The sequence below is a fragment of the Lutra lutra genome, chromosome 1 (assembly GCF_902655055.1).
Source record: "Lutra lutra chromosome 1, mLutLut1.2, whole genome shotgun sequence".
Taxonomy (NCBI): domain Eukaryota; kingdom Metazoa; phylum Chordata; class Mammalia; order Carnivora; family Mustelidae; genus Lutra; species Lutra lutra.
This window is the reverse complement of record NC_062278.1, coordinates 69386720-69401983: the sequence shown is the minus strand read 5'-3', so window position 1 is coordinate 69401983 and position 15264 is coordinate 69386720. Positions and strand designations below refer to the sequence as shown.

At 45.9% G+C, this 15264-nt stretch overlaps 1 protein-coding gene across 1 annotated transcript in view; it reads right to left on the bottom strand.

The window, feature by feature from the left end:
• The window catches only part of GRK7 (G protein-coupled receptor kinase 7), a 32154-nt gene extending 20558 nt beyond the window's left edge, over window positions 1–11596 (bottom strand). Inside the window, exons 1-2 of the mRNA XM_047726626.1 lie at window positions 10435–11596; window positions 8618–9055 (exon numbers count right to left, since the gene is read on the bottom strand). Of these exons, the coding sequence (XP_047582582.1) occupies window positions 8618–9055; window positions 10435–11046 (1050 nt within the window). The 5' untranslated portion in view covers window positions 11047–11596. The remainder of the gene's footprint in view (window positions 1–8617; window positions 9056–10434) is intronic.
• Window positions 11597–15264: the final 3668 nt, after the last annotated feature.

The following is a 15264-nucleotide window of genomic DNA, read 5'->3' as shown; positions in this document are numbered from 1 at the left end:
TACTTCCCAAGAGCCTGGCACACAGCCCACCCTCAACAGGCATTAGAGACATGGTCACCAAGCCTGGGTTCCAGTTGTCCCAGGCAGGACAGCTACACAAGAAGAAAACCTCCAAAGCCTCTAAGAGTCCATCAGACTGAAAGGCAGGGCCTGGCGCATAGGCAGAGGTCAATAGTTGTGATTCTTCCACTAGTGTATGGTCTTCGGTGGTTTCATGTTCCCTGGAGGCGTATTTTCATGGTGTCCCTAAGATGTGAGGAAGCAGGGCAACTGCGTGTGCTTGGCAGTCTAGAGGGGAGTGGCACGCTCCCAGCCCCCTGTACCCTGAAGCGCCCTGGGACCTGCTGGCTCCCTGTGCCTCTCCCGAACAAAGCACAGGTGCAAACACCACCTGAGCAGCTACAGTGCCAACAGGTGAGGGAGAAACAGTGCAACAAAAGGGCTTGTGACTGAGGGGTCTGGTCCTTGACTTCCTGGAATATTCAGAGCAATCATTCCTTGAGTGCCTATCATAGGGCTTAACCCTCTGCGAGGCCTTGATCTGCCCTGTTTCTTAATCTTCTCATCAAGCCTAAGGGGCAGGCGGTATTAACCAGGCTCACCCGAAGAGGCGTGAGTTTCCTGGGGTCAAGTGCAGGGCTAAGGCCAGACTAAGAGGCCTGTCTGTGTCAATTAAAGGAAGGCACTCTGCATGGCTTGGTGTGTAGAGCAGGGGTTGGCCCTCAGTCCTCAGTGTCCCTATGGCCAGGCATCCCATGAGAGGGGTCAGCCAGTGCCATCTGTGCCCAGCAGCCCCAGGAAGTGGCAGAACCAGGACTGGTACACTCACTTCTTCCCTCTGGCTGGGCCTGCCGACCATCTTTCATCAGATGCACTTGATCTGGGTGGATGCTCTGAGCTTCCATCATGTGTCCATGTCAACAATAATGATGCAACTTTTGGGTCCCTTATCATATCATCCTGCAGAAGAGTCCCCAACTGCCAGCCCTAGAGACCTCCTGGCTCTCTCTCCTTGCTGCTATAATTCACTAGACAGTGCAGCGCCAGGGCCCCCAGGTCCCAGGCCCTCTGCTTCACTCCCTCAACAGTTCGCCTACTGTTCACTGTCATCCAACTCCCTCCTCCTGAGTGTCCTTCCAAGGCTGTTTTGTCATTTTCCTGCCCGAAAGCCTTCAGTGGCTCCCCAAAACCCCAGGTGCTGAATTCGAATGCCCTTGTCAGACTTCTCTAGCCTCTTAGGGACATCTGCTATGCTCTCCAGCTGTCCCCTTTGTCACCCCCGTCCCACCCTGTGACTCCACATTCTCAGCAGCAGCAGAGTCACTTGGTTCTGTGCCTGAGCCCCAGGCCTCTCGTTCCAGGCTTTTAGCTGGGCTGAATTTTTCAGCTGTGACAGGATGGACATTGTGGGTCGGATTGTTCCTTGTGGTGGCAACTGTGCTGGGCGCTGTAAGATGTTGGCGGCAGCCCTGGCCTCTACCCACTAGATGCCAGTAGCATTTCTCCCATCATGACAACCAAAACATCTGCAGAGATTGCCAGAAGTCCCCGAGGGGCCAGAACTGCCTTCGGTTGAGGACCACGACCTATGCTGGCCCCTCTGCCTACCTGACTTCCTCCTTACCTGCCTAGCTTCTGTCCGCCTTGTACGTCTCAACTTGGTTGTCATTTCCTCCAGGAAGCCTTTCCTGACCCCATGATCCTACGTCAGGCTGGGTGCCCCTGCTGTGCACCCAAGGTGGACAGCTTTGGTCACATGTATTTTCACTGCCCTTTCACTTGTCAGTCTCTTCCCTGTCCTGGGGACAAGCACTTCTGAAGGCAAGTACGTGTGCACCTAGTTCCCTGTACTTGGGGCCCAAGTCCATACCTATGACCCCTAATACATTACCCTTGATGCCCCTCTTTCCCTTGCACCTCTCTCACTCCCTTACCCATCACTGAGGCCTATCCATGCTGAGATCTTTTCCCAGTTTGTCCATTGTGCTCTCTCTCCACCACCTCCTCTGTGGTCTCAGCTGCTGCCTTCTCTCACCTGGATTACAAATGACCATAATCCACTTGAGATCCCCTCTGATCTCTCACTTCAGACACATTTTTTTCAGAACAGAGTTCTAAGCACTTTGCCCCCTTGGCGAAATCCTTTCAAAGACTTTCTGATGCTCAAGGGGTGCCTGGGTGGCTCAGTGGGTCAAAGCCTCTGTCTTAGGCTCAGGTCAAGATCCCAGGGTCCTGGGATCGAGCCCCACATCGGGCTCTCTGCTCAGCAGGGAGCCTGCTTCCTCCCTCTCTCTCTGCCTGCCTCTCTGTCTACTTGTGATCTCTCTCTCTCTGTGTCAAATAAATAGGTAAAATCTTAAAAAAAAAAAAAAAAAGACTTTCTGATGCTCTTAAGCAAAAAACTAAAGTTCTTAACATGGCCTGTAATGCCAGGTTTGGGGTGGCCCCTGCCACCTCTCCAGCTTAATTGGATCCACTTTTCCTTTTGCTTTGTGCTTTCCTTTCTTGGCTTCCCTTCATTTCCCCTAAAAGCAACAGGTACTCTGCACTGGCTATCCCACCTGGAGTGGAGACTGAGGTGCTCTGCCCAGATCCCCTCTGTGGGTGTGGCCTACATCACTATCAGACCAGCCTCTGTGCTGCTGAACAGTGTCCTGTGCTCAGTAGCAGCCCTATGGGGCATTCGATGCTGTGTGGAGGCTATCTTGACACATTTTTTAATTTGGATCTTGTCAGTTAAGTCCAGTGAGATCCCGGAGCATGCCCCTGGGGCGTGGGGCCTGGCTTACACACAGTCCTATCTCCCACCACATTTCCACCTCCTAGCCATGGGCTCCTGGTTTTCTCCTCCACTGTCTCTGCTCAGAACTGTTATGACCCTCTGCCCCCCACCCCCGGGTGCCTGGACTCAGGTGCAGGGTTGGTCTCAGGGTTGGGGTCAACACCTGCTTCCTTGGGCTCACCTGTTGGGTGGGGCCTAGATGCCTATGAGGGTCTTCCCCTGCTCCTATCTCTCTAAGCCTAAGGGCATGTGACATTGAATATCAAAAACCACCAGACTTGAACAAGATTAAGCATGGAAGAAATGAGAGAGCTTTTGGTTGGTCTTTGAATGAGTGTCCCCCATTTGCAATTCGGGAGGTGCCTGGAAATTTATGTAGCCAGCCCTGGCTGGGACCACTAAATACTGATGGCAAACAGCTGCACCTTACCCTGGGACCGTTTTCTGTCCCAGGCAACTGCCTAGCCTAAGCTGCCCTCTGCTAGCAGCCAGCCAAGGTCACCGACTGGCCCATGAGGGCATACAAAAACCTAATCTCTGACCCCTATTTGGGACAACTCTGAAGGGCCAGACCAACTCAACAGCTTGTTGAAGGATTGACTGAGGTCTTGGTTCTACTTCATAGTGGATCAGCTTCTCCCTCTGCCCAGTCCTGCCTTCCTCATGCATAGATCTCCCGAGAATGTACCCTAATAAGTCTTCCACATGGAAATGTGTCTTCAAGTCTATTTCCAGGGAAGCCAGCCTAAGACACTGCTCCAAGGACTTTGCTGATATCCCTCTGATATCAAGTTAGGTTGTATTTCCCTTATGGTTAACTCTCGGTTAACCATAATGTTCCCTTATGGTTAACTCCTCCTTGAAGAGCTCCGTACCACATCTTTACAGCATTTATCATAATTGAAACTTTATATTCCTGCAAGTGATTATTATACTCTATCTTCCCCACTAGACTAAGTTCCATGAGGGCAGAAAATCACATCCATTTTTTGCTCATCGTTCAATCCTCTAGGTTTAGAACAGTCCTGGCATATGGGAAATGCTCACTACATACGTGGTGAATGAAGGAGAGAGTGAACGAATGACTGCCTTTTGAATGAAGAGATGTTAAAAACAATCCTAAGGATTTAAGGAATATTTTTGAATGCCCTTAATAAGTAATAAACACTTTGAAAATGGATTTGAAGTTTTGGTAGTGGTCAAAAATTACGAGGAACTAAATTTAGTTAATGATAATGGTTATAGTTTTGGTGGAGACCATGTGTGACCAAGAAGTAACCAGAATTCCACTCCTATAAGCCTTTTCCACTGTTTCTCAGAAGTGAATTCTCAAAGAGAAAGAATTTTGGAATAGGGTCATAATGATCATGAAATATGTAGGTGTGAATTTTGATGAAACACATTCTGAGATCTTTTAAAAATCACTTCTTCAGGGGCACCTGGGTGGCTCAGTGGGTTAAAGCCTCTGCCTTCGGCTCAGGTCATGATCCCAGGGTCCTGGGATCGAGCCCCGCATCGGGCTCTCTGCTCGGCGGAGAGCCTGCTTCCTCCTATCTCTCTCTGCCTGCTTCTCTGCCTGCTTCTCTGCCTACTTGTGATCTCTGTCAAATAAATAAATAAAATCTTTAAAAAAAAAATCACTTCTTCAGTGTGTGTCTAGCATCATGTTCAGGACAATAGAAAATTCAGAATAAATGTGATGCCCAACCTCTGTCACCCATCGTCCCTCTGAATATGAGGAGTTAGAAGCTTCAGAGCAGGACAGGGTAACCAAACGTGTCATGAGCTTTGGGCTCACGGTTCTAACTCATTCCCATTCCTGACAAAAGAATATGTCTTAAGGATTCATGTTCCATAAAATCTGAAGAGCACTGTTCTCCACTTACAATGAGTCCCAGCATGAACACCACACCCAATGTTCCTATTATATTTTCCTGGAGTTGCTAAAAAAGTGATGTGAATTAGTTTTATTGTATGCATGTAGATGTCAGCTGAGAACAGGCAGGAGTGCTTATCACGTTTATTAAAAGTGAACACAGACAGTAGCTGGGACTATGTTTATTTATCTTGTGCCTATGTGTGGGAGACTGGCCCTGTGACATTAGTCACATCGTTCCCTGTGTAGGTGGGGGTGCTCCTTTTTGAAGTCTTAACTCTGTCAGAACTTCAACTGGACTTGTGGTTGGTTTTCATATCAGCCCAGCCTGAGGAAGATATGCTAATGTCATCACATGTACTCATTCTGAGCTCTACTGAGAGAAAGGCTTTTTATAGCATTAAAAACCACAGGCCATGTCCTACTTTCTGTGTGAATTTAACAGGGTAGAGTCAAAACTGTAAGTGCCCTTGAATCTGATGTACCTGCATTCGTATCACATATTAGCACTATAACTTTGAGTGGATAACTTAATCTCTCTGAGTCTCAATTTCTCCATCTGTAAAATGGAGCTAATAATATTCCTACCTCATAGAATCCTCTTATAAAGGATCTAGATCTTATCATGTCTTGGTAAGGGGTCAGAAAACTTTCAAACTTTTCAAGTTACTGGAGGTAACAGCAGTTATTAGGCATATCTACTCTTTTTTGCCTAGCTGACATCCATTTCTCATCTTTTCCATCCTGATTTTCCTTTGGAGAACACATTCTTCTGCTGTCAGTCCCTGAGATGTAGATGGGACAGACCTTCTCTCTGGCTCCTGGGAACATCAGTGATCTCATCCTGGCCAGTGGAACTGGTTGTGGTTGGCCATGTGACTTGAGGTGTCCACTGTCTTCCCTGGGAAATGTGAAAGACCTGTTTGTAAGGAAGTGTTTTCTTTCCATGGGGTTGCTCAGTTGTAGCATATGTATGGAGACGTTGGTGGCCTTTATGTGGGAATCACCTGAGTGAGAGTGAGGCTAACGTTGAGGACAGCAGAGCAGGGAAACAGGAGGAGAGATTCTCAGGGAATCCATGGCTCAGGCACCTAGATTAAGCCAAGCCATGAGCTTCTTAGGCATGAAAATCATTAATTTCATTTCTTAAGTAACTTCATTTTGTCCCATAAGAACCCAGATAGTCTAGCAAATCATAGAAACTTATTCCATATGTTAATCTTTTGAATTTACAAGTCTTTTCTTCCAAAGAATTCAAAGACTATCTCATAGATACAAAAAAACTTAGAGATGAAGGAGGCCTTCAGGCCTACCTAGGATGGCAGACAGTAAGTCTGTGACACAGCTGGCATAGGGACCCAGGTTTTCCACCCCCCTAGCCAGCAAGCTTAAGCATCCCAGCCTCTCCTGGTGTGTCTGCCTCCATCTTTCTCACACCTGAGCAGAGCCACCTGTGTCTTTCTTCTCTGAGGTGCCTCCTCCTTCTGTCACCACATTCAAGGAGTGGTTCTGTGCTTTCCTCATTCCTTCCACTGAGGAAGATGTGTTTTAAGAGAAGGAAGTCCAGGTGTGGGTTTTTTTTTTTTTTCTTTTCTTTTTAGGTGTGGGTCTTGATGGAGCATAGGCCAGGGGGCCTGAACTGTGGACACAGGACTGTTCAGAGCCCAAGGCCTTTCCTCAACCCCTATCACCTCATGTGTAGATCCTTCCAGTAGTTGCTTATGGGTCCCCCACTCCCAGCCTCTTTCTCCTTTATGTTATCTTACACAGTGTCCAAATCATCTTCCAAAACAATTACTCTGGTCATGCCACTTTCTTGTTGAAAAACTATCAATGACTCCCTATTGCTATAGAGTGATGTCCAAAGTGCTTCACCTAGTGTCCCCCAAAAGCCTGAAAGGGTCTGTGCCCCTCCAACACAACGAACTCCTACCTAGGGAAGAATTAGTCACTTGGAAGAATCAAGTTCATTCTGAGCTCTGTTGGAAAGGAAAACATTGTCCCTCTCACAATGTCTAGCATCTTGCTATCTTTTGATTAATTCTGATGCTATCATATAAAAATCATTCCCCCAGCTACCTTCCTTTATTAGTTCACAGTTCAGTAGGTCAAAATTTGGGCACAGCATGGCAAGGTTCTTTGGTTAGGATCTTACAAGACCCAAGTCAAGATACCCGCTGGCCTGCATTCTTACCTAGAGCTCAGGATTCTCTTCCAAATTCAGATGGCTACGGCACAAGGAAAAGGCCAAAATGCCAGAGATATTGATCTTGTCATCCTGCAGCTACTGAACTGATGTCAGCATCACTAATCTCCAGAGGACTTGTTACATAAGGAAAATAAACCCCTGTCTGGTTTAATCCACTGCTCTTTGGGTTTTCTATGATATGCTGCTGAAATCAACCCTTAACTGATACAGCTCCCATGACTATGCCATTCCTACCACTCATCCTATTTCTTTAACCTCTTCAAGGTTCTTCTTCCACAGCCCTGCACATTAATATTCCCCAGCTTCCATTCCTGTCCTCCTCCCTCATTGTTTCCCACATGACTCAGTGGTGCCTGAAGCTTCCTAAGTCACAGTGAATCCAAATCCCAATAACTAGCCCAGATATTCCTCCATAGCACCAGACCAACAGGTCTAAATGCCCAGGGAACATCTCTATGCGCCTGTCTCATATACCACACAATCATTGCTGAATTTGCCAGCTTTTCCACAGTTCTGCTATTCTTTCCACTGGAGCGAGATTCCCTCTTTGTTCCTCACCTACATACCCAGCTAGTCTTGATGTCCTAGCAGGTCTCTTTCTAATGACACCAATCTCCTCCCACATCTTCAATCCTACTATTTTCTACAGGCACTCACCATCTCTTCCTGGGCCACTGCATTAGCCTCTTAACCAGGTCCTCTGCCTCCCATCTACAACCCAAACTGGTCTTTTAAAAATGCAAATCTACTCATGTAATTCCCCTTCTTGAAAGCCTTCAGTGGCTCCTGGGCCCCCACACGAAAGCACTCCAATGACTTTTCGTGATCCAAGCCCTACATATCTTATCAGCACCCCCTTAGATTACAGCCACATAAAATCACCTGCACTTTCCCGAATTTGCCATGATTTTTCTCACTTCCTTGCCTGGTTATCCTCTATGCCTTATAATTTTTGGAAATTGTACAAAAACAGTGTCAAGTGAATATTTAAGAGCCTGACTTGGGCCCTTGTCTTCCTGAGCTTTTTCCCACCTGTGTGCACAGAAACTCGGTGGTAAACACCTGCCAGAATCCCAGAGAGTTTGCATTGTTCACTTAACAGAATTGCTTAATTAATCAAAGAATTCTCTGCATACCCCTTTGAACCAATTTGATCAAAATAAATATCAGTTGCCTTTGTCCTCTTCTATACATTCTCATTCAAAATTTTACCTTTATCCAAAGTAAAACATCCCATCCCTCTGCACTCAGTGGGAAAGGAGATGTTTACTTTAATGTGCTAAATTAGGGGTTTCTTCTCTTTCTTCTTCTTTTTCTTCTCCTATTAAAGTTTACCTGCCAGGATCCTGGAATTTTAGGACCCAGCCCCTAAAATTTTCCCGAGGAAGAAACCAAGGTTCTGTTGACTCAGGATCATGGCACTGGGGCGGTGGTTATTAGTGGAACATACTAGACACCCGATATGGATTCAGCTCTTTCCATCTCACTGTGAAAGCACAGACCATCTCCAACTCACAAAGAAGGCTCCCTGTGCTTGCCAGGAGAAGAGAGCAAAGTAGCCCCCAAATAGCTAGTTAAGCTAATCCTCTTACATCACTCCACTTGAGGCACGATGACAACATAAGGGCTTTAGGAAGAAGGAAATTAGAAGAATTATGCCCAAGGCTCTATTTGCCTGAGGAACAGATCAGCCCTCTCCCCTTCTCTCAGACTCTGTGCCCCACCCTTGGGATAGAGGAGAGCCACTCACCCTCTGTGTGACAGGCTTGCCATCCTGGATCTGCACAGCCAGCCCCAGGTCAGACAGCCTGCAGTTGCCAAGGTCGTCCAGAAGCACATTCTCTGGCTTCATGTCCCTGTAGACAATGCCGAGGGAGTGGAGGTGCAGGATTCCACAGGTCATCTGGGCCGAGTAGAAGACCACCCTGCTCATCGCCAGGCCCCGTGTGCCAACATTGTAGATGTGGAACTTGAGGTCCCCCCCGTTCATCAGGCTCATGACCAGGCAGAGATGGGACTTGCTCTCAAAGGCATAGGCTAGAGAGACGATGAAAGGACTGCTGACTTTTTCCAAGATTTCCTTTTCTAAAAGAGCCATTTTCTCACCACTTTTCTTCTTTAGCCTCTTCTTGTCCAGTTTCTTGCAAGCATACATCTTACCAGTGTTTTTCACCTGGACAGCACATACCTTAAGGGGAGAAAGAAAGGGACCAGATGAGGTAGAGGTAGGAAGCACTGGGAAGTAAAGAGGGCAAAGTTGATTTGGGGTGTGGAAGAGCAGAGATTAGGTGAGGTAAAAAGATGGCAGGCTTCTGAGAAAAGAGAAGCTGTACGTAATAGGGGTTCTTCAAGAAAGAGCTGAGACCCCCATGAGGTACCACTATACCTCCCACTAGGTGGGTCATAATGAAAAATAAGGGGAAACAGCAAGTGTCAGCAAGGGTGTGGAAAAATTGGAACCCTCATGCATCGCCGGTGGGAACCTAAAATGTGGACGATTTTGGTGGTTCCTCTGAAAGTTAAACATGGAATTGCCACATGACCCAGCAATTCCATTCCTGGGCATAGTTACAAGAGCAATGAAAACAGGTCTTCAAATACATGTACATGAACGTTCATAGCAGCACTGTTCACAATAGCCAAAAGGTGGAAACAACCCAAGCGTCCATCAACAGATGAATGAATAAGTGAAACATAGTATATCCACACAACAGAATATTCAGCTATAAAAAGAAATGAAATACTGATACACCTATGTCGTGAATGAACCTCTAGACACTATGCTTAGTGAAAGAAGCCAGACACAGAAGGTCAAGTGTGGTGTGACTCCATTTACACGAAACATCAGAGTTGGCAAAACCATGGAGACAGAAGACAGACCAGGGATTGCCAGCGGCAGTGGGAGGGGTTGGGGAGTAACTGTTAACTGGTACAGGGGTGATGAAAATGTCTTGGAACTCCGTAGAGGTGATGGTTACACAGCATTAGTATGAATGTACTAAATGCCATTGAATTGTATATTTTAAAATGGTAGGTGGTTAATTTTGTTATGTGAATTTTACCTCAAAACATGTCTTTCTCAGACTCACCTTGGTAGCACATACACTAGAAAATGTTTTTCTACTTAAAAAAAAGAAAGGGCTGATCACAGCAGTGGTATATAGCTGATTCTAGACTTTATTTCAAGATAAGTGTTTTCTCAGATATCTGAAGTTCTTCTCAAATTACATCCAGTACCACAATTAAAGGGAAAGGGAGAGGTCCCGCTGTCTGTGTGTTGCTATCATTCTCCAAAGTGACCGGGGCACTTCAGTGTGCTTCTAGTATAGACCCCCTGGCAAAGATTCTTGGCCAACTCCACATTTTGTTTCTTTCCTATGCCACTCTCATTTTATTTCCTGTGGTGACCAGAAAAAAGTGACCAGAGAGTAAGCTAGGAATTCTCCATAGGTGGCACTGAAATTAGTTGTAAGTAAGTTCTCTTAAGATTTTTTTTTTTAAAGGCAAAACAAACCCCTTTTATGTTGTGTACTTCACCTTCCAGTCTGGCCATTCTGAGATACTTACCTCCCCAAATCCACCTTTCCCCAGGACTCGGAACTCCTCGAAATACTTTTCTGACACCGGCTGCATCTCAAAGACTTTCCACTGCAGAAACTTGTCATAGAAAGGGCTGGCCAGGAAATCCTGGAAGGGCTGGTCCTGCAAGAAGGCCATGACCTCAGCCTTGGCCTGTGCTACCAGGGCTATCTGTTCTTCCTCAGTGGAGGCTGCTTGGCATTTGGTAGCCAGTGCTGGACTGAGGAAGGGGTGTGGGTGCCCTGGAGCAGGGGCAGCCCCACAAGTGGCCAGCAGCCCCTGTAGCATGCTGCCCTTGACAGGGCCCTCTTCAGCCAGCTCCCAGCTCTGCACCTCCTCCAGGAAGGCCACGGCCTCTTGGTACCGGGGCACAGTGGCTAGAAAGTCCCGAAAGAGGCGACGGCCAATGGGTTGCTGCTCACACAGGCTGTTGAAGTCCTGAGGCAGGGACTGGCGGAGCTGGGTGCAGCTCTGCGGCCCGGGCAGCGCCAGACTCCGGCGCCGCCGCTGCAGCTCCCTGCTGTCTCCGTCTGAGGACTTCCGGGCTTGCAGGTAGGCCGTGTTGGCGATCAGGTTGTCCAGGCCCCCCATGTCGACCATGACTGAACACAGGGTACGCTCCCAGCACAAGAAAAGGAAGGCTGGAAGGCAGTGGTGGGGACCCAGTCAGGTCTGGGGGCCAGCTGGCTGGTTTCCTTGCCAGGTTCAGTAGCTTCCAGAGGATTTACAGCGAGAGCCCTCTAGTCTGTGGGTGGGACTGGTGGCGGGTACAGAAGGAGGTTTCTCTGGTAAGAAGCTTTGCTGGCTATGTATAGCTGGCCAGGGAAGGGCACACCACAGGTCACGCTCCTGTCCCCGAGAGGAAAGCAACCTGACACACCTGTGGACTACTTGTTCATAATGGGAGCCTTTTCCAGACGCCTCTGCTCTCTGAATAGGCAGCTACCACTCTCCAAAGGAAAGGAGCCCCCATCAGGTGGTCTGCTGTTTGTTGCTTACAGCATTATTTTGTTAAGCTGTTTCTAATTTGACATGTCTCCTGCCAGGCTCAAGCTATGTAAATGCTTAGCAGCGCCAAGCCAAGTCAGGAAGAGGAACGGTGAGAAGCAGAAGAGGTTTTGTTCCTTGTCTAGCAGCCTGACTCAGAGCAGGTTCCGGGGGGTAGAGGGGGGACGCTCTGAAATTTTGAGTCCTGAGACGTGTTCCCAGAGGCCCTCGGGGACTCACGTTGTGGCCCTCGAGTGGGTGGTGTCTTTCCCACAGCCACTTGCATGCTGAACAGCCTGCAGCTATTGTCCAGTTATGGCTTTCCTCGTTCCCAGGAGCCTGAGACCCAAGTACTAGGCTAAGAGAAGAGGGGGCGGTCATCTTGACCTGAAACATCCCATGAAGTGACATAAGCAGAAAGAGAACACCACTTCACCACCTGTGGTTGCAACCGTCCTGAGGGCACAGTCTACTGAGCAGAATCTGAATGTGAAGGAGCCTCTTGCACTGAGAGGCTGAGAGCCGGGGCTGGGTGCTTTCAGGCGTGGCCCCTCCACATCTTTGCCAACACCCCCTCACGAAGCCAGGAAGCTTCCCTTCACAGAGATCACTCAGAGCCGCCCCAGACCACGACCTCACAAAGAACAGAAATTGGTTTAGACAGAGATCAGGCTAAGAACCTCTGCTCCAAAAATAACACTTGTGTCCTACAGGGAAAGAGTACTCGGGCTTTTTCTTCACAAAGCAAGGCTAAGGCAGCTTAAAAACAAAGTCATTCAGTATTATGCCAGAGTTTAAAAGGGAAAAAGAGAAAGAGAGAGAAAAGAGGAGGGGAAAAAAAGCCAGTCAAGCCTTTTCCCAAACAAACAACTTCTAGCACACACTCTTGTCAAAACATCGTCATGACCGCCTCCGTCTGCCTGTCAGAGCCTGCCCACCGTTCCCCAGAGAAGATACACGCTTGGCCTCACGCTACCAAGAATTATGTAATGACCTCGTGGGTGCCCTTTGGCTTTGCACTGCTGAGCTGTAAGCCATCACCCCTATGGTAGAGATGGATCAGCCACACCAGGTACCACTGCTCAGAAGAGGCTACACCATCGGCTTTGAATCTCATACAAGAAATGTTGGTGCTTTTTTTTTGTTCTTGGGGCCACATTTCTGAGTAGTGAAAAATCAGTCTGATTTCGCTCTTCAGGAGGAAATGCCTTTTCCTGTGGTTTTTATGAATACAATAGCAATTTAACAGGGCAGAACTTTGAGAAAATGGTAGAACTGTCATCACATGAATATTTAACCTTATCACCGGGGGAAAAAAAAGAATACTTTTTACTGACGAACGTGCATGCTATGAACTGCTTGATTCCACTTGGACTAATACTTTATCTCTAGTCATCACTTCACCCAGCACTGTCCAATAGAAATATGCAAATCACACGTGGAATTTAAGGTCTTCTAGTAGCCACAATAAAAAAGGTAAAGAAAAAAATGAGTGAAACTAACTTAAAAACCATTTCTTATTTAGCCCAGTATATGCAAAATATTATCATTTCAACATGTAATTGATATAAAAGTTGTTAATGAGATATTTTACATCCCTTTTTTATGTCCTGAGTTTTTAAAATATGTTTGTATTTGACACTTAGCTACATATACATCTCAATTCAAATTATCTACATTTCAAATGCTCAGCAGACATATGTGGCCTGTGGCTACCTTATTGGACAGCACAAAATTAACCCTTCCTTATTCAGTTTTGTCATTAAGTAAGAGAAATTGTTCTTAGGTTTGTTTGTTTTCTAATCAGTAATCCCACAGACCATCTGTATAAAAAAAACAAAAAACAAAAAACAAACCTTTACTCTCTTATTCACTAAAAATTATCTGACTGATGAGAACACAATTTAGATAATATTTGAACACCAAGTTTAGAAATTATATAATAACTACATGTTGCCTACTGGCAATTTAAAACAAGTATCATTATTTTTAAGTCTTACCCACCTGCAGGAAAAAAAAAAAAAGAGGTCTGTTTAAAATGGAACACTCTGGGCGCCTGGGTGGCTCAGGGGGTTAAGCCTCTGCCTTCAGCTCAGGTCATGATCCCAGGGTCCTAGGATCAAGGCCCGCATGGGGCTCTCTGATCAGCAGGGTGCCTGCTTTCCCTTCTCTCTGCCTACTTGTGATATCTCTCTCTCTGTCAAATAAATACATTTTTTAAAAATCTAAAAAATTTTAAAAATAAAATGGAACACTTTGTATGATTACTAACAATTAGAGTCCAGGGCTTTTCCCACCTTGATGAAACAATAACTATAGATCCAATTAAAGAACAGCATTGTATCCTTAGCTTGAGAAGCAGAGTCAAGGGCTGGGCACATTCAGGATACCCTGTGCCAATGGGGAAAAGTACAAGAAAACCTGGATTGGAGATGTGACCCAACGGTTACAAGCACTAACTCCAGCCCCCCTTGGGAGAGCTGAATCTCAGCTCTAGGGAGGCCTAGCTGTGTGATCTTCAGCAAGTTACTTAACTTTTCTGAGCTTTGGTCTCATTATCTGAAAACAGAAATAATCAGTGTTGATTCTTAAGTAGGTTCTTTAGAGAATTAAATGCCAAATCTATCATCAAGACTTAATCTAAAATTATGCTTTTCTGATATGCAGAGAGGAGGTAGGAGGGACCTAAGCAATGTGGAAGAAGGTGGGCTTCTGTGTGAAATGCTCACCTGGTGTAGAGCAGCCAACTCAGGGTTTCACGTCATCTTGGGAAGTTGTGGAGTCTGGTGCAGCTGGAAGACAGACAGAATAAATGTGTTAAGTAAGCGATAGCACAACTTCTAACGATAAACTATTCCAATGAAATGATTTATGACATTGTGCCATAAAAACAGAGAGTAACCTCTGTCATGTAGAAAGAGGAGATATTTCATTTTGAAAAAAAAAAACAAACAACTTTTATGATTGGGAAAACAAGAAAGTATTTTACTACCTTTTACGACTAATTTTGTCATAATAAAGAAAAAACAATGCTCTTTACCCATGTCTTCCATTACGTTTCGCAGCATGTGGTTTAAAGCATTACTTCTGATATGTATGTTCTTCTTCTTTTTTTTTTAAGACTTTATTTATTTGACAAAGAGATAGAGCCAGAGAGCACAAGTGGCAGAATGGCAGAGGGAGAGGAGAGAACCAGGCTCTGCACTGAGCACAGGGATCCCGATACTGGGCTCCATCTCAGAACCCGGGGATCATGACCTGAGCTGAAGGTAGATGTTTAACCATCTGAGCCATGCAGGCATCCCTGATGTGTATGTTCTTAAATTTTAAAATGCTCTGCTGTCATATGACATTTGAAACTCAAAGAACATAAAAAAATTAGGTTAAATTAGTGATATGGTAGGCTTGGTTTGTTTCTCTAAGGATTCTTAACATTGAAAATACATCCTAGGATAAGGAAAATAGTGAAGCAAGGTGTCTAGAGAGAACATGACCCTCTTTTGCAATCCACAGTTTTCTGCATGGCTGAATAGCACATGTATTGGAGGATGGAGAATTATGAAATAATATAACTTGACATGATGTGATCTCAGAAACAAGATACTTTGTACATCGAATGTAAGTTCTGAAGCAGACTAATAGGTTAGCATTAGGATATCCAAAAAAGCCAGATTATTCTTCAACTTCTGACTTAAATCTTTCCATAGAAAAGATTTTGCTTTTTTCTTTTAATAGAAGCCCTCTACTGGAAGGAAAAGCAAAAGGGTCTTTATCCTTCCAACAAGAGCCGAGCACACTTTATATTTGAATGATCTGAAGAAGTTAAGGATA